This window comes from Eretmochelys imbricata, chromosome 24, assembly GCF_965152235.1.
Source record: "Eretmochelys imbricata isolate rEreImb1 chromosome 24, rEreImb1.hap1, whole genome shotgun sequence".
NCBI lineage: Eukaryota > Metazoa > Chordata > Testudines > Cheloniidae > Eretmochelys > Eretmochelys imbricata.
The window spans coordinates 11,024,384-11,050,282 of NC_135595.1; the positions used below are offsets into that span (position 1 = coordinate 11,024,384).

General features: G+C 59.1%; 2 protein-coding genes across 3 annotated transcripts; one reads left to right on the forward strand and one right to left on the reverse strand.

The window, feature by feature from the left end:
* Positions 1-6,427: 6,427 nt before the first annotated feature.
* On the reverse strand, positions 6,428-7,743 carry APOA2 (apolipoprotein A2). Its single transcript, XM_077840976.1, has 3 exons — positions 7,692-7,743; positions 7,063-7,204; positions 6,428-6,545 (listed from the first exon to the last, which is right to left on the reverse strand). The coding sequence occupies exons 1-3, from the start codon at positions 7,741-7,743 to the stop codon at positions 6,428-6,430; spliced, it is 312 nt and encodes a 103-aa protein (XP_077697102.1).
* A 9,006-nt stretch (positions 7,744-16,749) lies between these two features.
* On the forward strand, positions 16,750-25,702 carry TOMM40L (translocase of outer mitochondrial membrane 40 like). 2 transcript variants are annotated; one of them, XM_077841292.1, is made up of 9 exons: positions 16,750-17,445; positions 17,904-17,971; positions 18,553-18,645; positions 20,296-20,397; positions 22,395-22,500; positions 22,960-23,082; positions 23,430-23,506; positions 23,590-23,692; positions 25,419-25,702. In XM_077841292.1, exons 1-9 carry the CDS (start codon positions 17,340-17,342, stop codon positions 25,556-25,558), a joined length of 918 nt encoding a protein of 305 aa, XP_077697418.1. In that variant the 5' UTR covers positions 16,750-17,339; the 3' UTR covers positions 25,559-25,702. The 2 variants fall into 2 exon arrangements, with proteins under 2 accessions (XP_077697418.1, XP_077697419.1); XM_077841293.1 differs by lacking the exon at positions 18,553-18,645.
* The last annotated feature ends 197 nt before the right edge of the window (positions 25,703-25,899 follow it).

Sequence of the window (25,899 nt, forward strand, 5' to 3'; positions counted from 1 at the left end):
TCACCAAGGGCAAGTCCTGCCTGACCAACCTGATTGCCTTCTACGATGAGATAACGGGCTCTGTCGATAAGGGGAAAGCAGTGAATGTGATATATCTTGACTTTACCAAAGCTTTTGATGTGGTCTACCACAGTGTTTTTGCCATCAAGTTAAAGAAGTATGGGCTGGATGAACGGACTATAAGGTGGATAGAAAGTTGGCTAGATTGTCGGGCTCAACGGGTAGTGATCAATGGCTCCATGTCTGGTTGGCAGCCGGTATCAAGCAGAGTGCCCCAGAGGTCGGTCCTGGAGCCGGTTTTGTCCAACATCTTTATTAATGATCTGGATGATGGCATTAATTGCACCCTCAGCAAGTTCACAGATGACACTAAACTGGGGGGAGAGGTAGATACACTGGAGAGTAGGGATAGGGTCTGGAGTGACCTAGACAAATTGGAGGTTTGGGCCAAAAGAAATCTGATGAGGTTCGACAAGGACAAGTGCAGAGTTCTGGACTTAGGAAGGAAGAATCCCATACACTGCTGCAGGCTGGGACCGACTGGCTAAGCAGCATTTCTGCAGAAAAGGACCTGGGGATTACAGTGAATGAGAAGCTGGACATGAGTCAGCAGTGTGTCCTCATTGCCAAGAAGGCCAACGGCATATTGGGCTGTATTAGTAGGGGCATTGCCAGCAGATCGAGGGAAGTGATTATTCCCCTCTATTTGGCACTGGTGAGGCCACACCTGGAGTATTGCATCCAGTTTTGGTCCCTCCACTACAGAAGGGATATGGACAAATTGGAGAGAGTCCAGCGGAGGGCAATTAAAATGATTAGGCGGCGGGGCCCACGACTTATGAGGAGAGGCTGAGGGAACTGGGGTTATTTAATCTGCAGAAGAGAAAGGTGAGGGGGGATTTGACAGCAGCCTTCAATTACGTGAAGGGGGGTTCCAAAGAGGATGGATCTAGACTGTTCTCAGTGGTGGCAGATGACAGAACAAGGAGCAATGGTCTCAAGTTGCAGTGGTGGAGGTCTAGGTTGGATATTATTTCACTAGGAGGGTGGTGAAGCACTGGAATGGGTTACCTAGGGCGGTGGTAGAATCTCCATCCTTAGAGGTTTTTAAGCTCCGGCTTGACAAAGCCCTGGCTGGGATGATTTAGTTGGGGATTGGTCCTGCTTTGAGCAGGGGGTTGGACTAGATGGCCTCCTGAGATCTCTTCCAACCCTAATATTCTATGGTTCTATGATTGATCCAGCTCAGCTCTGCTGATGAGATCCTACAAGTTCCTATGTGGCTGAGCTGCTCTGTAACCGTGCAGACTGCATCCAGCTCTCCCTCTCTCGGTACCTGGGGCTGCGCCATCTCAGGACTCTGATTTCTTTGGGTGAATATAGCTCTGGTCCAGGGCAGCCTGTGGCCCGAATCTGCTGCTTAGACTGTACTGCATCTGCTGCTTATTCAGGAAATGCACTTAGGTCAGTGCTGGCTTCAGTGGGCGCTGGGCCATTGGATAGCACTTTTCATTGTCAGTGCACTCTATGGACATGAGCTAATGAATGTACACAGCCTCCTGGGGAGGGGACACAGAGCTGTATTCCCCTGGACAGCTGTGGAGACTGAGGCAAAGGCAGGAGAAGACCCCACAAGTCCTGGGCGTGTCTCCCCAGCCTTGCACCTCCTGCTGTCATTTACAAAGCTATGCTGGCCTGGTAGCATTTCACCCCACTCTGCCCAGGGTGAATGACAAGAGAGAGCCCAGGCAGGGAGTCTAGCCTGTTCTAAAAGTTCTTATCCCGCGCTTGTCACCAGAGCATCTGAGCACCTTCCAGTCATGCACTGGGCAACATGACTGACATCTGTGGGGTAGAGCCCAGAGCTCAGTGCACTACCTTTGGGTTAACACATGTGTGGATGAGCAGAGATTCGGCCCCTAATTCGCTTTAGTGGCATCATGAACGAGGCCAGCTGGGGCTGAGTGTTAGCTCCTCCCCGATGCTCCACGCTCACTCACTAAGCCAGCGTAAGGGGTCTCCGGGCCAGCTTGGCTGCAGCACAGGGACTCAGAGCCAGGCCCAGAGTGCCCAAAGCCCAGGAGTCTCACCCTAGATCTCCAGGAGAATCCCCATTTGCTGGGCAGTTTGGTGCAGTTTACCTCCTACAGCTCTCTATGTAGGCAAAGCAGGATTCCCCATTGTTCTTGATGGAGGAGGGGATTCTCCATTGTTCCCTGTGGCTGGGGATGAGTGTGACCCAGGTGCCCTATGTTGGCAGCAGATGGGTACACAGTTCCAAGTCTATCCCCAGGCACATGCCTAGACATGCCCAGACAGGCATATTTCCCCTGTGATAGCCATCCAGGGATGATGGAAGGTCCCTAGAAGGCTGGGGGGGGGGGGCACAAGTGCCCAAACTGTGGCCCCACCCCCATGGCACCCCTTCCCCCTGAGGCCCCACCCCTTCTACCAAGCCCCTGCCCTTGCACCACCCATTCCCCTTGTGGCCTCGCCTTCATGCCACCCCCTTCTCCCTGAGGCCCTGCCCCCGTGCCACCTCTTCCCCCTGAGACCCCACTCCCTGCTTGCTCCTCTCTGCCCCCTCCCTCCCGTCGCTGCCCCCTCCCTCCCGTCGCTCGCCCTTAAGAAGCGGGAGGGCATAGCCATGTCCTGCTGGCCACCCCGTTCCGGTGCTCCTGTCACCATCTTCACAGTATTTCACCGAAGGGGGCTATGATGAGCGGTCTCTGCTGGGTGCCACGGTTATTGCGGGATGGATATTCGGGATGTCAGAGTTATGTAACATGCAGGATTTTGTGTACAAAGCTGCTGGAGGGGAAGCAGGGCACCCAGGGTGGTTCTCAGAGCTCAGGAGGGGGGAAAACAATTGACAGCTTTCGCCCCAGCCCCACCCAGTATTTATAGTCTAGACAAGGCACGGGCTCAGGCTGATGCAAAACACAGAAAAGCCCAAGCAGCCATTGGACAGTGGGGAGCATCGGGGTGAGCTGAAGTCAACGAAACGTCCTAGTTATGACAAGAGACAAAAGGGCTGGAACTGTATGAAAGGAGAAAGAAAGGCACAAGAGGGGATTCTTATGGAGGCAACCCTCTGCCAGCGGGGATGTCTTGTGAAAAGTGGATCCAGCTCTCTCAACTAGACAAGGTCTGTATGGACTGACCAGAAGTCAAGGGGCTGGGTGTGATGAAGTGGGGTGTATAGACAGGTTAGAGGGACCAGTGCATGGGGAAAGAGCAAAACTCTGGGGTAACTCTTGCCAGAGATTTAGCCACACATTCTCTCTGCTCTGCCCCAAGGACTCGCTCAGGGAGCCAAAAGGCTGGGGGTGCAAATTGCCAGCCTGAGGAGGGAAGAGCTGGGCTTGCAGAGTCTGAAGTGGGGCACTTGTGGTGCCAGCAGTTGGTAGTTTTGGGCAAATTTTCCCTGGTCGGGAGAGACAAGGCTCCCTGGTGCTAAAAGGACCGGTAGCAATTCACCATGTAACCCTGAAAGGATCATGGTGATGAGCTGGGAAATCTGTACAGTTTATTAATTCTGGGTGACATGGTTACATTGTTGCTATGAATAATGCTGTATTGTGGACTGGCCTGCTGACAATGTGTATTCACCATGGGCTGACAGGACCTAGCCCATACCTCCTAAACTAGGGACAAGGGAGATTAATGACTGTGCTTTGACTGGACAGTAGATATGCTAGAAAGAGTAATTACATCAGAAAAAAGAAAAGGAGTACTTGTGGCACCTTAGGGATGGAACCAGTTTTCTCTAACTTCCTTCAACAGGGGGCCGAGGGTTTGCAGAGTGGAAAGGTCCCAGCAGAAGAACAAGGACACCTAGGTAGTGATGCTAGCCTGTAAAAAAAGGACTCACAGGAGAAGGAAGGAGCTGGGGGAGCAGGCTGTGTGTTTCAGAACCCAAGCTGTGCACTGCAGCAGAAGGTCCCTGGATGCCCCAGAGGACTCTGCCCCCAAAGAATGCTCTGGAGTGCCGTGGAAATGGAGACAGGAAAATACATAGAGGGTTTGTTCCTTTTGTCTAGATCTGTGTATTTCTCATGTGATTAAGTACAGAGCAATGGGGTTAGAATCCTGTGCAAAATGTCTGTGTGTTACAGCAGTCACATGCCCCTTGAAGAGATGACCCAGCAGGCTCATACCTGCGGGTGGAGTTCTGGGAGAGGGTGTTGTGTCACCGAAGCACCTCTGTAGTCACACTCTACACACTATTGTAATAATCTTTGTACAGAATATGCCTTGTGAGGTGTCATTTGAAAATTAATAACACATTGATCATCAATATTCTTGTGTGATGTATATACATGGTGGGTAATAAGAGTTATGGATATATACTAGAATTATGACTAAAGTGTGTTTAAACTAGGCATGTCGGGGAGCTGCAGTAGACAAAGGAATGTGTTGTCCCCATCTGGGAGTTATTTCCTAAGTACTTTGAAAGACAATGAGAATGTATTCACATGTCATGTAAACAGACCCTTCAAGCTAACAAGGGGTGGAGGAGACAGCATGGCGTCTACACCCAGCAGGAGAGAGAAGCTTGGTCTAGGTTTTACTTTTCAAAGAATCCACTGCAAAAGTTTACGGGTCTATAAAGACGGGGATGGGGTGTGTGTGTGTGTGAACCTCAAGTGATAAGCAATTGAATCAATGATATTGTATTGCAGAAGTGCACAGCATGAGGTCTTTTCTGAAAGCCAATGACACACTGGTGATTACTATCGTGAAGTATCTGTAGTAAACACCATAGGAGGAAATACAGATACTTCATGATATTATGTTTTCAGGTCTGTCAACAAATGGGGAGACAGGAGGGAATGTCACAGCTATTTACCTGTCTCCTGTGTTAATTAAGCATGGTGGACTCAAAGCAATGGAAGCCCCGTTTACATACAGGGGGGAACGGGGAGCCCACATGAGGTCAGCCTGTGTCTTGAAACAAGCTCATTGAACTTAGGAAGATATAAGCAAGGACAGAAGCCATCTTTGGCATCCATCATTAGACCGAGACAAACAAGGAGCTCCAACAAGTTGAGAAAGAGGGGTCCTTCAACCAAGGAGGGGTGTTTAAAGTCTCTGGGATCTTAATATTGGTGAGAAACCACCTGGAACCAAGCCTGCATCTTACTAGATTAAGTTTTAGACTCTTAAATGCTGTTTCATTGTTATTTGCTTGTAACGCCTTATATCTTTACTCCTTTAATTTGGCATCACTTAACCTGTGTCCTATTATTCATATATTTGTTCTGTTTTTTCTATAAGCCATCGCAGTGCTGCATGTAAAGAGAAAGGTGTAGTTACCCCAGTTAAGTTAACAAGCTGGTGGGTTTTGTGTCTTTACAGGAACAAATGAACCTTATTATATCTCTGAACTGTACAGGAGAGGGCAGGACATTACAGAGCACATGGTTTGGGGAAAATTCAGCACTGGGGTCCCCTTGCAGGGTGTAACCAAAGCTGGTGGAAGCCAGAGTGGCGCTATAGACAGGCTGCGGGGGTCAGAGCGGCTGACCTAGGACTGTCTAGTACACAGACGCTGGCTCAGGGTGTGACCTGCATGCTGTTTGGCTAGTGGTGACTGTCCCAGGTTGGGAGATATCTCAGCAAAGCACTGTGAGGTACCCAAGGTTGCACAGCAAGTGGTGACACAGCCCCGCACTGATCTGGATTGCTCCCAAACCTCATCACAGGTGTGTTTAAGCAACAGGGGTTCATCTGAGGATCCAGCCCTGGGCTGGCAGAGGCCATGTGGTTGCAGCTCTCAGGAGCGGGTGCTAGATAGAAGATTTGTGCCCCAGGAGTGTGCCCTGAGACTGGGGCAATCCCTGGACTCTGTTCAGACTGGGGTTGTGTGTGTGTAAAACACACCAAGGCGCTCAGCTACAGCTGTGATGCGGGTGAGGGAGCCTCTCCGTTGTCCTCCACAGGGGAGGGAAGGGGGGCCCTTAATTGTTCTCTGTGGAGGGAGGGAGACTCTCTGTGGGGACTGCTGAGCACTTTGGTCCTTTCCAAACGTCCAGTCACTAGAGGGCAATATAACCACACAGCTGATGAGTTCAGTCCCCTCCAGCAGGGGACACCCCCTGACACACATGCTGATCCAAACACACCAGGTGGGGCTGACTGGGAGCCTGAGAGACAAGGATCCTGCTCTGCCTGCATCGCACACACCTTGCACACCCACCCCAGCGGCTGCATGCTCACACACTCAACCTCTGCTCCAGGTTTTGCACCACACGTGCCTCTGTGAGTTGTCTCATCAGATTTATTGCTCCTAGGACCCCCTTCCCACCCCCCATCAGCTCTTTAGCACCATAATCGGCCCACGCGTCTCCTCCTCTCGTTGCCATGGAAAGTGCCCAGCCCTGCTCGGCAGCTACCCTGGGGCTGTTGGGAGCCGGCCACTCACTCACTGCTGCACAGCCTTCTTCCCGGTCTCCACCAGCTGGGTGAGGAGGTCCATGAATTCGGTGTGCAGCCGCTTGGCGATAGGCGAAAACTGCTCATTGGCCTGCTCCAGATAAGCCCTAGGGTTGAAGACACGCAATTCCTTAGACAGGCAGGACTTGGCTGGGGAGACGCAGCAGCCGGGGCCCTGCCTGCCTACTGGGCATGGGGACTGCACTCTATTCCATGTGGGGAAACTGAGGCACAGAGGGGGCCTGTGTTCTGCTCAGGTTCACACAGGACTCATTAGCTCCTGGCCCCCTGCTCAGCCTCAGACCATGCTGTGTGCAGCGGACTGGGCTGGAAATGATCCTCACTGCAGCCTTGGACTCTGCCACTGCGGCTTTTCTATCCTTCCCATCCCACCTGCCCTGCCTTGCTACTATGGGCTGGGGTGGCATGTCAGAGGCTCTGGAGCAGGAGCAGGAGCAATCTGTTCTCCCAGCACTGTAGCGTCTCAGTACTGAGGCTCCCCGGCTGCGTGTGTGCACCCAGCAGACTCTGCCCTTTCTGCACTCCCCACTGCCCCTCTTCCTCCAGGTCCTCCCACCCCCGGGCGGCAGCACCCCCCTCCACACTCCCCATGGCAGCCCGTACTTTGCCTGGGTCTTTATCTCCTCGGCCTTCACCTTCTCTGGCAACTGTTTGCTCAAGTATTCAGACACCGTCTGGAAATACTGGGAGAAGACATCCGAGAGGCTGGAGCTTGGGGTTTCTGCGTCGCGCATCACCACAGCACCTGGGCGGCCCGGAGAGCTGGGTTAGGCCCCTGCCTCATGCAAACTGTGGGGCTGGGGCGATCCATCAGCCCCATGGAGTCCAGGAGGTAATCCGTAAGCCCCATGGTGGGCGGGGAGTGAGGAGATTCCCTCAGCCCCAGGGGGAAGGGCCCCAAAGATTGTGCCCAGTTCCCTGCGTTAACCCACTAGGCCACACCCATTCCCAGAGCTGGGAATGGAGCCCAGGAGTCCTGATTCTCTCTGCTACCCTCTAAGCTAGCCCCTCCCTCGCTGAAGAGGCTGGCACTGGGTGGCAAGAGGGATGAGATCGGGAGCATACAGGGAACAGCCTCACTCGCCAGCGAATCTGGCTCCTGCGGAGCGCGCGGTATGGCCCATAGGGAGCTGCTGAGGGCTGGAGGTGTGGGAGCAGCCCACAATGATCCCGGGGCCAGTGCGGCCGGACCGTGCCGGGGGTGGGGAGCAAAGCCCTGGCGAGGCTCTTACCTTCCAAGCTGCACACACAGAGCAGTACCATGGCCAAGACCAAGACCTTCATTGTGACAGGCGCTGCACTCCGGGACCTGCAGGGCAGAGGGGGCTGGGAATCAGCAACTGCCCCAGCCAGTCCCATTGTCCCTGGCTCACCAGTCGCCAGTCAGGCCCCCAGGGAGGGCCTGATTAAGGATAGGGGCCGATCGTGGCTAATTATCCCATTAACAAGGAGACTAGTCACAGGAGCCCAGGAAGGCCATGCAAGGGGGTGGGGACAGGGAGGCACACCCCCTTTAAGGAAAAGCCAGGAACACTGGCTGGCCGCACAGGTACTGTGGAGTGCGAGGCGGAGGGGAACGCGGGGCGTAACGGCCGGGCAGAAGGGCTCTGAGTAGGCTGTGTGCAGGGGAACCCCCTCACACGGGCACCGCTGAGAGCTGTAGGGGAGGGGGACAGGCTGCCGACTCCCCTAGCGTGACACTGGCCCTCTGCCCTGGCACTCAGCTTGGCCAGGCCTTGGGGGGCTCTGCACAGCCGATCCCTGCCTCCCCACCTGCCTAGGCTGAGTCCCTGGGGGAAGCAGAGGGCAAGCGGGCACTTACCCCACCCTGCCAGCCAGCCCCGTCCGACTGGGTCCTGTCCACACTACAGTGCCTACCTGTGCTCATGAGGGACAGCATTCCCACCTCTGCCAGGGGAGGGCACTGGGCCAGAGCCTGGATGGTGTAAGTGTCCCTAACCCCATCAATGCTCCCAAGGGGGTGGGTTGGACACACTCCTGAGTCTCCCCGCCCCCTAAGGAACATTTCCAGGGCAATTTGTGTTCATAAAATAAATCACTAATTCCCTTCTCCCACTGCCACTGCTGCCCTGCCATGGCCAGGTGGGGCCAGTGCGGAGCTAGGGGAGCTAGACCCAGGGGAGCTGAGCAGCCTTGGGGAAGGGGAGGCAAAGGAGCTGCGTGCCCCATGATCAGTGCCAGCGGCCCAGGGAGCAGCACATGGAAAGACACTAGGAAGAGGAAGGAAATAATTCAAGGATCTGTGATGTCAGCTGCCCTGCCCAGGCACATCCCTCCCTGGTCCCCTCTCCCTGCCCCTCCCCCCTGCTGCCCTCTTCTTCCCTGCTCAGCTTGGCTGCAAACCTGCATATCCCCAAGCACCCCACTGTCCTGCTCTGCCATGTCCCTGGTCTCCTATGCTTCCACCCCATTTCTCAGCTCCCCACTGACCCCATCTCTTCCCCCACCAACCTTTGGGCTAGGCCCCCATGCATTTCCAGAGGGCAGGAAGGGCTCCAACAGGGGATGTCTCTGACTCTTGCTCCCCTGGGCCCCCTGGACAGGAGGGTGGGATTTGTCTGGCTTCCCCTGCCTTGGAATGGATCCCTGGCTCAGGCTCTGCCCTGCAGCCTGCGGAGCCCTTGACGGCTGCAGCCGTGCAGCTGGGGTGGTTGGGGGCAGGGGATCTGAGTCCTGTGAGAGAGGGGCATGAGTATCTCAGCCTCATCTTGTGCCTCCCCACCCCTGGGCCAGCTCCAGGGTGGCTCTCGCTGTTGGGTGAAAGAAGTGGCACCAACCACCCAACCAATCCAGTCCTGGGGCAGGATCAGAACCAGCGCCCTGGGGTAGAGGATCTCTCATGTCCATGAGCCAGCCGGGCTCTGACAAGGCAGGCAGGAGGCAGCTCTCAACCACACAGGGCGGGTGAATCTCAGTTAAAAAATCCAACATTAATTCAAAATCTCAAACAAACTCATTCTTTCTGTGTAACCCCGCCCCCGCCCCGCCCCGCCCCCGCCTGGCTCTGCAGACAGACTGCCGGGCTGCTCACCTGAGGCCTGGGCTAGAAACTGGTCAGGAACAGCGGGTGCCTTGGCTGGGGCTGCAGGTGCTTATATCCCCCGTCCCGCTGGGCCAGCCTGCGCTGCCCACTCATTGGTCCCCTGGCCGGGGGTTCGCTGCTGTGCTGGGGAGGGGAATGTGCTGATGCCGTGCTGTACAATCACTAACTGGCAAATCCCTGGTAAACAGGCCGGGGCTAAGGGTCGCGCTGTGGGGGTGTGCTGGCCAGTGCACAGTGCATGGGGCCAGCCGGACAAACACCGGTGTCACCAGGCAGGGTCTGGGGCACTGGCTAGGGTCTGCTGGGCGCCTTGGGCAGTGCTGCTATGGGCACTGAAGCAGCACGCTCTGCCCCTTTAAGGGGTAGTGGTGCCCGGAGCCAGCAGTCACTGTCCCGCTAAATCCCTGCTTTAAGGAAACATGTTTAGGGGAGCAGCAGACTAGCTGGGGAATGGGGCCAGGTGTTAATCAGGGAGCTGGTTAAAGCTTGGCTGTGGGGTGACCCTAGGAGCAGGGAGCCCCTGGAAGCAGGTCTGGAGCCTGGCTGTGGGTGGGCTGGGGAAGCAGACCCATTGCACAGGCCCAGGGTGGTGAAATCCTGGCACAGGGGGAAGGGTTTGGGCCTGGAGGGGCGGGGGACAAAGGAGATGGTATCTTTATACAGACTTGATAAATTGGGCCCCAGGCAGGGGAACGTCCTAGGAAGGTGGCTGTGAATGAGATACAGGGCAGGAGCAAGGCAGTGGCATGCCAGGCTGTGCCACAAAGGACGTGCTCTGGGGGGGTACCCACTTCGCTGGCATTGTCTCTTCCCCCCATAGTGCCTACACGTTAGTAAAGGGGATTGCACAGTGGATCTGCTGCAGGCATTCGGAGTTGAGCACAGCCCTGGGTGTGTCTGACCAAGAGTGAGCTCTGGGGCTGGGCCTCACCATAAGGTGGAGCAGGTATCAGGCTTCAGGACAGGTCACTGCAAGGGTCAGAAAGGAATCCCTGACCTGTTCCCCCCTCCTCTTCCCCCCGCCCCAGGTAACACTGTACATCTGGCCAGGTGTACTCGGTGCTAGGGGAGGAATTGGCCATCACGGGTAAAAGCTCTAGATTAGCTGGAGCAGATGGGCTGCCCCAGGAAGCAGATGGGGCAGGCTGGGTGGGACGCAGGGCCGAGCTGGTAAGACTCACTGCTATCTCCTATTCCCCTGTGAATGGGGGTCCTGGAGAGGGCAAGTGTGGGGCTAGTGGAGCTGGACAGGGCAGTGACTCAGCCCTGCCTGTCATGTGCCTCACAAGGAGAGCATTAACCCTTACAGCCTGTGTGGGGCACACAGGGCAGCGAGCAGGGAGGGATTCCAGCTGCTGGGGCCTCGATCCAGGAAGGAGGCTGGAGCCAGCCTGCCTCCCTAACCCTCACTAGCACCTCCTACCAGAGCCACCAGACCACAGGGGCAGCCAGCTCCTAGGGGCTTAGCCAGCATTTGCCATGGGAAAGGGTCCCAGTGCTTAGCAGGAGAGCACGGGGCTGGAGCGCCCCCGGGGGTGTCTGATCTGTGGGGCTGTGGCTGCTGGTGGCCAAGGTTTGCTAGCTGACCTGGAGCCCTGCAGGGGAAAGCTGGGTGCAGGCTGCGGGGAGAAGTCTCCTGGCTCCCTGCACGCCACCAGCCCCTGCTCTCCCTCAGAGCTGTCCTGCCTGGACTAGTCCAGCGCACCCCCACTACCTGTGCGCCCAGGGGCAGTTCTGAGCCACAGGGTGAAGGCCAGCGTGGCTTAATCTTATCATTCACTGACTGTTAACCTCCAACATGTCAGGATGAGTCAGCAGGGGCGGCTGGGGAGTGGGGAGAGGGAGAGGGGGGAGGATTGGCCCCATGGGACATTCCAGGTTAAGCTGCACAGTGCAGGAGGGTGTAAGAGCACTCATTGCTCTCCAGCTCCTGTCCTTGGAGGATCTCAAAGCCCTCGAGCAGCATTTATTTATCCAGCCCACAGCCCCTGGGGAAACTGAGGCACAGAGCCAAGATGTGACCTGCCCGAGAGGACCAGGAGCAGCACTCCCCCTCCTGTGCCTAACCACTCCACAGAGCACCTAGGAGGGGCTTTCACCTGCCCCTGCCACAGGCCAGTGCCCAGCCACGTGAGAAGCCAGGCTGGGCGGGCCCATGGCAGATGCTCCCCGGTGCAGCCAGCGGAGTGGGAGGCAGCTGTAAGGTTTCCCTGACTCAGACAAAGCTCCTCAGTCAGTAGCAGCAGAAAGTGGCTTGCTGGCTCTCTCCTGTTGTCACATGGCAGGTCCCTGGAGCTGGCCCAGTACTAGGGGCCCTGTGGCTTTCCCGGCCACGGGATTATGGGGAGACAAGACCTTGGGTCAGCCAGCAACAGGGCTAGCAAATCCCTGAGCCCAGAAGGGCAAGGCAGATGCGCAGCCCTCGCTTTCCCAAGCGTGCGGCCCTCTGCGGGGGCTGGGTGGAGCCCAGAGCCCTCGAGCTGCAGTGCTACACTTGGCATGTGCCAGGGCAGCCCGGGCGGGGGGAAGGCTCGGCTGGTGTGGGGCCTTGGGGGGGGGAATGGCCTAGTTTGGCAGCCCCCCTTCAGGTCGGGTGTGGGCTGGGGTTCTGCGCCTGGCCTGGTGGACAGCGCTAGGGCACAAGTTGAGCCCCCCATGCCACTGTGCCTACAGATGCACAGACCCCAACCCAGAGGTGCTGAACCGTTTGCTTTTCCACTGGAGCTTGCGATGGCCATGGGTTTGGCTCACTGCCTGGGTTTGGCCCGATGTTGGCAGGATGACTGGGCGCTTGGGGGATGCACACAGGGTCACCTGCCCAGATCAGGATCTCGCTGACGTCTGTGTGAAGCTGGAGTCACCTTCTGGCACTGACACAGCTCCTGGGGATTCCCCCAGCTGTAACCATGAGCAGAGGCCAGGCCAGGATCCCATCCAGGCCCGGAGGATGTGTGTATAGACAAACCCCTGGGAGATGCTCACTGCAGTGTCTGGAGCGCCTAACTGGGCAGCCTCGTGGCCTCTGTGGGTGGCACCATCATGTTCCTCATCTCTCTCCTCCAGCCATTTGCTCAGACGTGTTGCAGACTGTTAGAGGAGACGCACACTGTGTTCTCACCTATGTGTTGCATCTTTCTTGCTCTGGTTTTCCTTCATTTTAAAATGAAAATCATTGGTGGGTGAAAATCTACTGCTCACTCCTTATGTATAGAGGAGTCCCAGTCAAAGAAAGAGCCTGCAGCATTCCCCGCCCCTGTCCCATAGGGCACAGTTAGAGTTACCCAGATCAACTTAGCACCAGAATTTCCTGACTTAACCCCTGGCGCCTGTAACCCAAGCATTGCCCTGGGGACAGGTTTGGTATCTCATACAGAATGTGGTCGCAAACAGCTCTATTCCATACCAGCTCTACTCTGTGTTGGCACAGCCCCTCTCCCTGCCCTCTGGGTTAGCGTTATACAGACAAAACTGCACAGGATCATTTCAGGGGACAAGACAGGATGTCACGTTTATTATAATAACACAATTTGATTTAAGACCAATAACTAATATCTAATTACCTACACACACCCACACACACACCCAAAATGTTCTGCAGCTGCTAGATAGTTACCAGTCCTGAATGTAGCTTGAGTTTGTGGCTTGGGTTATCATAGAATCATAGAATATCAGGGTTGGAAGGGACCTCAGGAGGTCATCTAGTCCAACCCCCTGCTCAAAGCAGGACCAATCCCCCATTTTTCGTAGCTTGTGGTGGCTAACTGGCCAGGAAAGCCGGACACAAGGAAGGGCTGGGTCTCTGTGGGTCTCTGTCACCGATGCCCTTCCATGTTGGCAGCGGAATGTTACTCTCCAAAGTCTTCCCTCTCACCCATCCTTTTTGTCGGGTTGAGTTTGGATCCAGAGTCTATAGGTCTTGCTGTGTCACGCTGCCTCTGGGTCCGGTGTGATTGATCACCCGTCAATTGCAGACATGACTTTCAGCCTGGGACTTGGCTTTGATGTTCCTTCAGTTGTACTTTTGTTCTTTTCTTTTGAGGTTGGACTCCTCTTACTTTGTCAGGGCTGTTGTCTGCATCTTCTGCCGTTGGTGTTTACACTTTATTTCATCAGGACGGGCTGGGGCTGGAGGTTGATTCCATCATCCACACATCCGTCATTCACACATCTAAACTACACAAATCAGATTACAGCAGGGTTTTGCAAAAATGAAGTGAGCATTTTAAAATGGAGTTTGGGACAAGTTAAAATGGAGTTTGGGCTACAACATGGACAAGTGTAAGGAATAGCAGACAGAGAACAGAAGTTCCAATACGAACAAGTATAATGAATGACAAACAGTGAGCAGAAGTTACAATGTTGAAGCAGTGCAAATTTCAGCAGCAATTGGATTGAAAGTGAAACTCAATTAGCCAGTTATTGGGGTACCTGGTTTATGAATGAATGTAGTTTCATTCATAAAACTTTGCTTTTGAAGTTATATTAATAAAGTGAACAATTAAAATCAATTTCATTGATCAATTCTACATTAGGGCCACCTTCCAACACAGATAGGCCTACTCCACCTGCCCCACCAAAACGGGGCCCAGGCAGGAACTCTCCTAAAGCCCAGAGGTGTCCAGGGCCCAGTTTGGGCTCATCCCATTTCCTGCAGTCCAGCACAAACCATCCTGGTCAGGGGCACCTCCAAAGGGCTGTGTGGCTGCTCCCACGCCTGGCTGCTTCCCTGACACAGGGAGAGGCCCCATGTTGAGAGAGGCTTCATGTTCCTCTGTGCAAAGGGCCAGTTATATAAGTGCCAACCCCACACAGGCAGCACCAGGGCAGACCTTTTCTAGGCTCCTTCCCCACAGCTGGGAACACACCCAGGACAGCAGATCGCAGGCCCTAGGGGGATACAAGGGGGCAGGCCCTGCTGGGCTCCTGCCCTCAAAGCCAGATAAAAACAAGGGCAGCTCAGAGGCCCTGCCAGGCTTCTCCAGCTTGATCACTTTGTTTGTTTGATTCTGTTTCCAGGAAAGCCCTGTGTTGACTGTGGGGAGGCAGTGGGCCATGGAGAGCGAGCAGGGGCTGGGAGCTGGCCAGCGAGGGCCCTGCTCCAGCTGGGTCACAGGGTGCAGAGGGTTCCTCTCCTTTATGTGGTGTGGGGAGTTCACTAACATGCCTGGCCTGAGGCGACATGGCCAGGACCCCACTCTGCAGGGGGACCACCTGGTCAACCTAGGGCCCTGTGATCAGGGGTCATGGGAGGAGGTTCTGGGGAGAAAGGGGCTCCCTCTCCCATCAGAACAAAGAGCTGGAGCAGGGAGAAAACAGGTCCCCCTTACCCTTGCTGATGTACGGCACCCTACAACTTCCCCTGCCCCCCAGTTCACCTGCTCCCTCATTCAGCGGCCAGCTCCTGCAATGCTGTGCTCCAGCCAGTTGTAGACCCCCAGCTTGGAAACACCCCCAAACCCAGCCCGGGGCAGGAAACTGCAGCTGCTCAGATCCATTGCTGGGAAGCCCCATGGCCATGGATTCTCTGTAATCTGAAGTCTTTAACTCATGATTTGAGGACGTCAGTAACTCAGCCAGAGGTTAGGGATCTATTACAGGAGTGGGTGGGAGAGGTTCTGTGACCTGTAATGTGCAGATCAGACTAGATGATCATGATGGTCCCTTCTGACAGGGTCCTGCAGCCTGTCAATGGGGGGGAGGCGGACAGAGCTCAGCGTGGCTCCCAGACCCCAGCTGCGGCAGGGAGAAGAAGCCAGGGATCAGGAGTGAGGCAGAACCATTGTCTGGTCATAGGCCCTGCTCCGACTGGACATTTGGCTTTAATACACATTGATGAGCCTCCGCCCTCTTGCAGGCTCTACCGTTTTTGCTGCCCCAAGCAGTGAAAAAAACTTTCGCCGCCAGCGGCAGGAGAGAGCCAAATTGCCGCCCCTTTCTTGGAATGCTGGTGCCTGGAGCTGGCCCTGCCTGGGGGGGTCCCAGCCAGGCACAGTCATCAACCCAAACAGAGAGGGGTCACTCTGCCCCTCTGAAAATGCAGCCACCTGGGGGTGGGGGCTAACAGCGCATAGCAACGGTGCCAATGGCTGGAAAGAGGGAGTGCCCTAAAGAAAGTGCAGGGGGGGAGAGGGGAGGCTGCCTGGGCTGGGGTTTGTGCAGGCCTCCAGGGGCCCCTCCCCCCTTAACCAAAAACAGTGGGGGAGGGCTAATGACTATCAGGCGCTTCACAGACACTAGTGACCCCGGCCCCCCAACAGCCAGGGGTTGGGGGTTGGTATCACTGCCCCATTGTGCAGATGGGGAAACTGAGGCAGGGAGCTGCAATGGGAGCTGTCCAGAGTCACAGGAGCCACAAGTACCCCTGACACCCAAGCCCGGCTCTGGCAGCTGGTCCCTCCGTGGCCGGTCTGGGCCTGCTGAAGGACGGCAATGGGTCAGAGGGGGGCAAACCCCAAGGCCCGGATCCAGGGTGACGGGCGCTTGGCAACACAAGGGATAATTAACGAGAACAGGCGGTACAAAGGAGTGACCCTGCAAAGCACCCACAGCCTCAGTCAGCAGCTGCTCCGCTCACCCTATGCCCCGCAAGGCCCCGCCCCACTGACCCGCGCGGCCCGAAGGCACGTGGGGGGCGGGGTGCCCGCTTCCAACATGGCGTCCGAGGCGGCGGTCGCTCCCGTGAAGCCACTTCCTGCGCGGGCCGTGCCCGGGCGCAAGATGGCCGCGCCCAGCGAGCTCGGGGTGAGCGGAGCCGAGCGCGGGGGCCGGGCCGTGTGAGCGCCGGGCGCGGGGCAGCAACACCTAGAGGCACCGTGCGGGGCAGACCCCCGGCCTGGGAGCCCCCCAACCCCTGCCCGGGGAGCCCCCAAACCCCAGCGAGCCCCCAACCCCTGCCTGGGGAGCCCCCAGCATCCAGCCCCCAACCCCTGCCCGGGGAGCCCCCAAACCCTAGCGAGTCCCCCAACCCCTGCCTGGGGAGCCCCCAGCATCCAGCCCCCCAACCCCTGCCTGAGGAGCCCCCAGCGTCCAGCCCCCCAACCCCTGCCTGGAGAGCCCCCAAACCCTAGCAAGCCCCCCAACCCCTGCCTAGGGAGCCCCCAGTATCCAGCCCCCCAACCCCTGCCCGGGGTGCTCCCAAACCCCAAAGAGTCCCCCAACCCCTGCCTGGGGAGCCCCCAGCATCCAGCCCCCCAACCCCTGCCCGGGGAGCCCCCCAACCCCAGTGAGTCCTCCAACCCTTGCCTGGGGAACCCCCAGCATCCAGCCCCCCAACCCCTGCCCGGGGAGCCCCCAAACCCTAGTGGGTCCCCCAACCCCTGCCTGGGGAGATCCTTCTATACCAGCCCCCCAAACCCCTACATCCCCTCCCTTGCAACCCCACTGCCCCCTGCCAACTAGCTCTCCATCCCCCACCTAGGGCTTCCCCCCCAACAACTAGCCCCCCTGTTCCCTCTTCCCCCTTGTCTTGTGGGCAGTTATCCCCTCTCTCCACCTCAGGGCACCTCGTGCATCCCAGCTCCTGTGGGCAGCCACCCTCCGTCCCGGGCTCTGAGTTGTGCTGGCCCAAGGGCCGGGGGAGTGGGGACACGATCTCAGCCCAGCTCCGTGCAGGTGTCAGACCCCGCTGGGTGTCATGTGCATAGGGTCCCAGGGGCTGGGGGCAGCTGGGTGTGCTCTGACTGGGGAACCCGTGGCGCCTGTTGATCCCAAACTCTCCGGGCCTTCCCTCCTCAGACTGGAGGCAGGGATTTGAGGGTGGGTTGGAGGGCGGTTACACTCCTGTGTCCCAGGGCCAGGCGGCGCAGCCTGAGGGGTGATGGGGAACGTGCTGGGACCAGTGCTCGACTTGCACAGACCGCTGCGCCGGGAGGAGCCGCTTACCAACCCGGGTAGCTTCGATGAGCTCCACCGGAAATGCAAAGGTGAGTCTTGGCCACCCCTGGGACAGAGGCATGCTGAGGGGATTGGAGAGTGCGCTTCTGCCAGCCACTGCCAGCAGGGGGTGTTGCAGGGACCAGTGCAGGGGCGATGGCTGTGGGGGAGCTCCCAGCTGTTCCAGTGTCCCATAGCAAGAGTGCTGTGGCACTCAGCTCTCCTGTGGGATCGTGTTCTGCGACTGGCAGCGCTACAAGTGACTGTGTGCAGATGGGAGGGAGTTAATTTGTGTTAGATGGCTGGGGATGGTCTGAGCCCTGGACTAGTAAGGGTTGAGGGAGGATGGGGGTGAAGACCCAAGTTGCCTTTCCTCCGACTCATTGTCCTTGTTGAGCTCGGCCCCAGCTGTGGGGCCTGGAGCACAGAGGAGCCAGCTGCCCTGTCTCTGGCTCCGTGGGTCCTTGCGTTGTGTGTCTAAGCCCCTCTCTGTCACGTCTCCTTACAGAAGTCTTCCCCCAGCAGATGGAAGGGGTGAAGCTGATCATCAACAAGGCCCTGAGCAGCCACTTCCAGGTCAGTTGAGGCTCGTGCCTCCAACTGCTTTCCCTCCTCCCTAGGACCCTCCAGGCCTTAGCTTAGCACCTGCTTCCCCCTGTGGAGCTGGAGGGCCCCTTCCAGTGCATGCCTTGGCCCCTCTGCAGCCAAGAAAGCCTGGGGGGAAGGAGATGGGGGATGTGGACATGTTCCCTCTCGGAGCTGGGCTCAAACCCACCAACTAAGTACCCACCGACAGGTGGCTGGATTGGCTTGGGTGTCGAGGTGAAGATCTGGGCAGGGGGTTGGTGCAATGAGCGGGGGCTTTGTCACCTCACCCACCCCTCTTCTGTAAGGACACGCACCCCGTAATGTTTCCTCTGGAGGTGCGGCCTGTGGAGACTACACATCCCAGTGTGCAATGCAACCAGGCAGGTTCACACTGGGTTGCCAACGGGGGGCGCTGTATTCTCTGGAGAAGGGGAGCCACAGCTGGGCTGTGGGGGGCAGTGATCAGGTGGCACTGTCCACGCTGGCTGGGCTGGAAGGAGCTGGAGCCCTTGAGGGTTGCACACGGCATCCTACCCCAGCACAGCCTGACCCCCTTGTGTCCTCCCCAGGTCACCCACACCATTCACATGAGCACAGTCGGCCAGTCCAGCTACCACTTCAACACCACCTATGTAGGGGACCGGCAGCTCAGTCCCACCGAGGTGAGCTGGGACCCAAAGTGCAGGGGGCTGGAGCAGGTCCTGGGAGCCAGGCCAGCATGGAGTGGGGTCTGAGACGCACAGATCTCAGCACCCCACAGCTCCCCTTGTTCTCAGTGTGGGCCGGGGGATCCTCCAGCGTACTTGGTGGTAACTGAGCATGCTAGAAAATCTGCCCATGAAAGCAGGGGGCTGTGACCAGGACTCCTGGGTTCTGTCCCTGCCTCTGTGACTGACTTGGATCCGTTCCCCCGTCTCTGCAGCAGGTTTGACCCGGAGCTCCCCGAGCGAGCGGGCAGAGGGTGTATGAAGCATGTTCATGAATGCTGGTGGCTCGCCCTAGTGCTAGGGAGGAGCAGATCCGGGAGAGATGCTAGTGTTGGTCAGGGCCTGAGCCTCTTCACAGGGAGCTGGGTCAGGGTTGGGACCCTGGTGTTTCTGCCCCAGCAGTGCGAGGGGTCCCCTCCTGAGGGATGTATGGGATCCCCACACAGGCTGTGTTCCGTGGCAGGTGAGTGACTGAGCCCCAGTGGAAGATTCCCTCTGCCTGCTGGGTGGACGTGTGACCTGCCACCAGCAGCCACTGGGAGCCAGCCCTGCCACTCACCCCCCATCTGGGTTAGAATCCCTGGATCCTGCTCATGTGGGCATCCAGCTGGCACCATCTTGCCAGGTTCTTACAGGGAGTGCTGGGCAAACCAGACGCCTGAGGGACTTATGACCCATGGCGGCAGCAGCGCTCTTCCCCCCCGTCCCCTTCAGAGCGGGCCTGGGGCCACAAGCTGGCTCTGAGTGCCCCTCCTTGTGTGGTGGGTGAGCTCCTTGTGGTCATGCTGCAGTGCGGTGGAGGAGGGCTGGATGCTGCAGGGCCCCCCAGCCAAGCTGCCTCCAGGGCCCAGTGCTGAATGGGCTTCCTGTCCCCCGCCCAGGGAGAGAACCTGGCACCTGAGTGCGCCCCGAAGGCCCCAGCACCGTCAGGAGAGGGAAAGGAGCCAGTTCTCCCCTCGTTCTGAAGCCATCGCAGGGTGCTTTGGAGCCTGACTCAGGATACTTGAACATTGAGGGCTGACAGCAGCCCACTGGCACGGCAGCCACCCTGACGGGATTGGCATGGCCATGTGTGTGGGCCAGGGCTCTGGCTTGGAGGCTGGGCCTGGGCTGTGTGTGTTTGTGTGTCGGTCCTAGGGGTGGGAATGGGGGTCAGGCTGAAGTGTTGGGGCTTAGCCCCCAGTCCGCTCTCTCCTTTTGGAAGTGCTCACCTTGGAAGGTGCCACCAGTGGGAGCAGGAGAGCCCAGCCTGTGCTCAGTCTGGAGCCCCTGTGGGAGGGAGGCGTGTGTGAGGCATGGGATGGGGACAGAGCTCCAGCTTGGGGAGGGGTGTGGAGGCCCCCAGCACAGCTCGTGCTCCCAGGAGCCAGGCTGAGGAGACCCGGCAGACTTGCTGCCCCCTGCCCCCGAGCAGAGTGGGAACACGGCAGCTGGGCAGGAGGGAAGGCGCCCTAGGCAGGTGGCTCCCCTGCTGCAGCCGGGGGCCGCCGGGGCTGCTGACTGCACCATCCCTGGGGTGCGTGCAGCTGGTGTGGGGCTCCCCCGAGGGGACCCAGCACCTCCCGGCGTAGTCCCATCCCAGCGCCATGCCTCTTCTCCCTGCAGACCTTCCCCATGCTCGTCGGGGACATCGACAGTGGTGGGAGCCTCAACGCTCAGGTGCTGCACCTGGTGGCGGAGCGGATCCGCACCAAGGCCGTCTTCCAGGTGAGGCCCCGCCCTGGGCCTGCAGGGGAGCGGTGGAGGCGGGTGTGGGGCAGGGCATGTAAAAGGAATGGCATGTGGGTGTGGCATGGGGAGGCAGGAGGTGGTGTGGGTGGAGTGGGGGACTATGTGTCAGGGGGAGGTGTGGCATTAGGGGGCCAGGGTGTGTTGGAGGCGTGGGGGGCATGGTGTGGGAGAGAGGGTGTGGCATTAGGGGCTGGGCATGTGTGTGAAGGTGGAGCTGGGGGGTTGTATAGGTGGGGGAAGCAGGGTGTGGGGAGGAGGATGGTTGGGTGTGTGTGGAGGTGGGAGTAGGGTGTGGGGGAGTTGTGGAGGTGGGGGGAGCAGGGCGTGGAGAGGAGGGGGCTGGGCATGTGCATGGAGGTGGGGGAACTGAGGGGTTGTGAAGGTGGTGGGGGCTGGGCATGTGTCTGGAGGTGTGGGAACTGAGGGGTTGTGAAGGTGGTGGGGGCTGAGCATGTGTGGGGAGGAGGGGGGCTTGGCGTGTGTGTGGAGTGGGGGGAGCAGGGTGGGGGGAGGAGGGGGGCTGGGCGTGTGTGTGGAGTGGGGGGAGCAGGGCATGGTGCAGAGTCGGGGAGGCTGGCTGCATGTGGGGTGTTCGAAGTGCTGATTCTGCAAGTTAAGCGCTAGGACCTTGGTGGTTGCTGCACTCTCCCAGCCGCTAATCTGGCCACACTGACCCCCTAGAGCCGTGGGGGGCTGGAGCCCAGCCAGTCCCTGTGCTGCCTTGGGTGCCCTGGGCTGGAAAGGAGAGGGCTGAGGCTGGGGGAGGGGCTCCAGTTTCTCAGCTCCATGCAGAAGCGCTGGAGCAATGAGGGCAGCATGGACTAGTGGCTAGAGCAGGAGCGGGAACCAGGACTCTGGGTTCCTCTTGCCTGTTCTAATACTGCCTGGCAGTTGCTGTGCCTCAGTTTCCCCCTCTGTGCAGTGGGGATAGTGACACGGCTCAGCCCCTGTCCCCTGGGGGGCATATGGGGACTGCTCCCTCAGTGCCTGCCATCCCCGCCCCCCCGGGCAGTCTGCAGGGGAGGGGCCAAGTGTTCTCTCCCAGTGCCTGCTGGGCCCCTCGCAGCCCCTGTGTGGTGCTGCAGGTTGTGTGGTTCCAGCTGTGGCTGTAGCCAGACCCCGCACCTGTCATGGGAGCACTGTGCTTGGGAAGGGATGAAATCCCCTCTGGTGCCCAGCTTCCCCACCCCCTTGAGCAGAGTTTACCCAACGCACCCCTGGATACTGGGTGTGTCCCAGTATGCACCAGTCGTGCGGGGCTTAATCCCTGCTAATTGGAACTCCCTGGGGAGGCTGTAAATGCAGGAGTAGTTGGGGGGAAATCTGGGTGGAGCACCGGTTGGGAACAGAGAACCCCAGGGCTGAAGGGTGGGGGCAGGGAAGGCTGGGTGGAGCAGGAATGCCCCCCATGATCATAGTGAGCCGGGGGGAGCTGCCCTGGGTTGGGTGGGGACCTGCTTTGGGTTTGCTCTTCTCTGCCAGGGCCTGGCTCTGCTTTCCCCAGTGCCAAGCTGTACCTGGAGCCCTAGCAAGGGCCCTCCAAGGGGCTTGAGGGGAGGACACAGTCAGGTCATGGCCCCAGCTGCTGAGGGAAGGAGAGTGGATAGAGGTGAGATTTACTGGCTGCTCCCCAGTGAGCCCTCGTGATGGCATGAGGACATGGGGTAAGGTGTGGGGCAGGATTGGGTCATGGGGCTGTGATCGGGAGGGACCGTGGGGCATTGGGCAAGGGTTGGGGCAGGGTTTGTGGTGGGGCTGTGAGGCGAGGTATGGGGTTGGGATGAAATGGGGTCAATGGGTGAGGTGTGGGACAGGGCAGAGTGTGAGGCTGTGATGGGGATGGGGCAGGGTGGACAGTGGGGCTGGGGGGAGGCATGGGGCAGGGGCATGTGGGGAAGGGCATGGGGAGTCTGGGGTGGGGTGTGGGGAAGGGGATGCTGCGCCCCCGGCTAAGCCCCTGCCGCTCCCTGCAGACGCAGCAGGCCCGGTTTGTGACGTGGCAGTTCGACGGGGAGCTCCGTGGCGACGACTACACGGCCACGCTAACGCTGGGCAACCCCGACGTGCTCAGCCAATCAGGTGGGCCCCACCCTGTGGGCCCCGTTGTCCTGCCTCACTTCCTGTCCTAAACTCTCCTGCCACTGGCTCCTTCCACCGCCTGCAGCCCAGGGCTCGGCATGGAGCAGCCCCTGCAACCCCTACTGGCTGTGGACAGCCTGGCGCCCAGCCCCATGGGCATGCTGCTCTGGGACTAGCAGTGGGGCAGCTAGCTCTGTGCTGTGGGGCTGATGAGCCACCCCATGTCAGATGGAGTGGGGAGCGTGGGCTAGTGTGCAGGGCTGGGAGTCAGGACTCCTGGGTTCTGGCACCGAGTTGCTGTGACCTTGGGCAGGACCCTCCCTGCTCAGTGACTCAGTTTCCCGTTGGCTGGCCCCGGGAGGTGGCACTGGAAGGCACCACACGATGCCGGACCCTGCTGTCATAGCGAAGGGGTGATGGTTGCGGGGTCCGGCGCTAACGGTTTCTCCCTCCCTGCAGTCATTGTGGTGGCTCACTTCCTGCAGAGCGTGACCTCGCGGCTGGTGCTGGGCGGGGAGATGGTGTATCACCGGCGCCCGGGCGAGGAGGGCGCAATCGTCACCTTGGCAGGGAAGTACACGGGTACGAGCTTGGCTTCATCACTGCTCCAGCCCTGACTGCGCCAGAGCTGAGCCTTGGGGAAAGGTGGGGAGGCTGTCCCAGCCCTGGAGCACAGAAATGTCATGGGTTGGCACAGCTAGTACCCCTGCTTAGAGACCCAGGGCGTGGGGGGCAGGGGTGGGACTTGGGAGCATTGGCTGGGATAGCAGGGGCTGTGGGTCAGCACAGAGGGGCATCGCAGGGGAAGCCTGTGCAGCACCTACTCGAGCTGTCCCCTCCTGGCCAGGCTTCCACCCCAGCACGCTTCTGAGTGAGTTAAAGGCCGTTCCCAGCCCCTTGCCAGCTTCACTCCCTCTGTATCTCTGCAGCTCTCAAGTGGGTGGCGACGCTGAACATTGGTTATGGCGGGGCCCATGCCAGCTACTATCACAGAGCCAATGAGCAGGTGAGCCCAGTCCCCCTGGGGACTGCCCCCATCCTCCAGGGCAGCCGTGGGGCACCTCTCACCTTGCGCTTTCTCCCCTGCAGGTGCAGGTCGGGGTGGAGTTGGAGGCCAACACCCGGCTACAGGACACGACCTTCGCCTTTGGCTACCAGCTCAACCTGCCCAAGGCCAACATGGTCTTCCGAGGTGAGTGTGGAGCCGGGCCAGCCCCCACTTGTGCAGGGGGCTGGCCAGGGCTGTGCCAGCATCTCCCAGGGGGCAGGGCTTCTCCAGGGCCATTGGACCCACAGACTCCCTGCCCTCACAGTGCCAGAAGGTGCAAAATCACTCCTCCTCCAACATGGCTGCATGGTCTTGGCGGGAGCCTACTGGGACTTGGACTGAGGATGTTCACAGCTGGAGTCTTCCCAACTCCACTCTGGGCTTTTGGCCTCTGATTCCCTCTGCCCACTTGCTGAGGGCTGACCCGGGCCTGGAGCCTGTCCCATACCTGCTCTCCCCTCACTCCTCTGTGCCATGCGGGAACGTCCCAGCTGCCCTGTCCAGCTCCCAGCACCATCTTGGGGCTTTGCAGCAGTGAGCATGGAAGCAGGACACCCCGGCTACCACAGTGCAGGCCTAGAGTCCCTGAGCTACAGGGGAATCTCCCTGTTCTGAGCAGTATAGGGCCTATTGCACACAGCAGAGCTGTTCGCATCCCATCCAGTAGGGGGCAGTGGCGAACCACCTGCCTGTTCATTGTGTGTAAGGCTGTATTAGTGAAAAGGGCTAGAAGCCTCTGCCCGGGATTTTGTGAAATCTCCCATCCCCTCACTGAGCCAGCCAGTCCCTTGACCCCTGGACTGGACCAGAGCCAGCATCTCCTAGAGCGGAAAAGCCCCATATCCCATCTCCCCCGAGCCAGTAAGCACCCCCTACTTCGGGGCCGGACCATAGCTGTCGCCCCCTGGAGGGGAAAGGCCCCACATCCCCCAGGTCAGTTCCTTCGCCCTTTGGCCAGATCAGAGCCAGTGCCCCGTAGAGGGGAAAAGCCCTGTGACCCATTTACCCCAAGCCAGTCGCTTCCCTTTCCCTGGGGACAGATCAGAGCTGGCACCCCCTAGCGGAGAAAGGCCCCATATCCCCCATGTCAATCCATTCGCCCTTGGGCTGGATTGGAGCTGGCGCCCCCTAGAGGGGAAAGGCCCTGTTCCTGAGGCAGGGCTTTCTCCTGTCTCTGCTGCTTGTTCTGCAGGAGCGGGGCACCAATCTGGCTGTGTGGGGCCAACCCCCAACCGCATTGAGTGCTGGGAGCACAAGGGGTGGAGACAGCAGCCAGCGTGCCCTGTGACTTGTCCTGGGGGCTGCCAGGGGGCAGGAGCTGATCGACGCTCAGCCTCGCCCTGGGAGAGCCCCCTGTCTGTGTCCGCCCCGAGTGCGCTCAGGGCTGCCTGGCTGCTCCCCCCTCTCCCACTCTGGCTGGTGGCTCCTGGTCCATTGGCAGCTCCTCTGGCCTGGGGCTCCTGGCCCTTCGCTCCCCTGATTCAGTAACAGCTCTAGAGGAGCTGGGGCCAGGGAGGAGGAGCTGGTGACCTGGTCCCCAAGGCTCAGGCAGATGGCATGCTGGGGGTCTGCTCATGGCCCCAAGGCCCCAGGAGCAGCCCTGTGCTGGGCTCTGGGGCAGAGCAGGATGGGATTTAGTTGGTGTTGGTCCTGCTTTGAGCAGGGGGTTGGACTAGATGACCTCCTGAGGTCCCTTCCCACCCTGATATTCTATGATTCTATGACCTGGAGTCTGGGACTCAACCGAGGTTTCTCCAGCTGGGAATGGGGGGTCTGAGCTGTGGGGGCTGGGCTCCGGGGCATGGTCTCTCGGCTGCTGGGGATGGGGATACGCCCAGCTGTCCACTGGCTCCTGTCCCCTCCCCTGCAGGCCTCCTGGACAGTAACTGGTGCGTGGGGGGCGTCCTGGAGAAGAAGCTACCACCTCTGCCCGTCACCCTGGCCCTGGGCGCCTTCCTCAACCACTGGAAGAACCGCTTCCATTGCGGCTTCAGCGTCATCGTGGGCTGAGGGGGCAGTGCCGTTGCGGGGCTCCCGGCTCTCGGCCCAGCCGGTGGGGGCAGGGCAGAGCAGAGCCTGGCGCCAAGTGGATTCTGACTGGTTTGCTCCGGCGGGAGCAGGATCCTGGCCATGTGCGTGGGATGGGGCTGCTCGCCAGAACCTGGAGCGGGCGGGGGCCTGCCCACCGCCTTCCTGCCTCAGGGAGCCTTTGTGCCATGGAGCCAGCACCCTGCTGGGGCCGGCCTGCAGCTGGTCCTGCCCTGAGTGGCTGCTCTCGTGTCGAGAGGGCATCTGATGCCTGGTGCCCTGGGTGGGGGGCCCTGTTCTGTGAGGCGGTTCGGGGGGCCGCC

Bases quoted from the DNA above. Each gene is read 5' to 3' on its own strand.
- APOA2 (XM_077840976.1), bottom strand. From the start codon at position 7,743: ATGAAGGTCTTGGTCTTGGCCATGGTACTGCTCTGTGTGTGCAGCTTG. The intron at 7,205-7,691 runs GTAAGAGCCTCG...CGGGCCGCCCAG, and splicing joins CTGTGTGTGCAGCTTGGAAG to GTGCTGTGGTGATGCGCGAC. The intron at 6,546-7,062 runs GTACGGGCTGCC...CTTCAACCCTAG, and splicing joins GAGATAAAGACCCAGGCAAA to GGCTTATCTGGAGCAGGCCA.
- TOMM40L (XM_077841292.1), top strand. From the start codon at position 17,340: ATGGGGAACGTGCTGGGACCAGTGCTCGACTTGCACAGACCGCTGCGC. The intron at 17,972-18,552 runs GTCAGTTGAGGC...TGTCCTCCCCAG, and splicing joins CCCTGAGCAGCCACTTCCAG to GTCACCCACACCATTCACAT. The intron at 23,083-23,429 runs GTACGAGCTTGG...GTATCTCTGCAG, and splicing joins CTTGGCAGGGAAGTACACGG to CTCTCAAGTGGGTGGCGACG.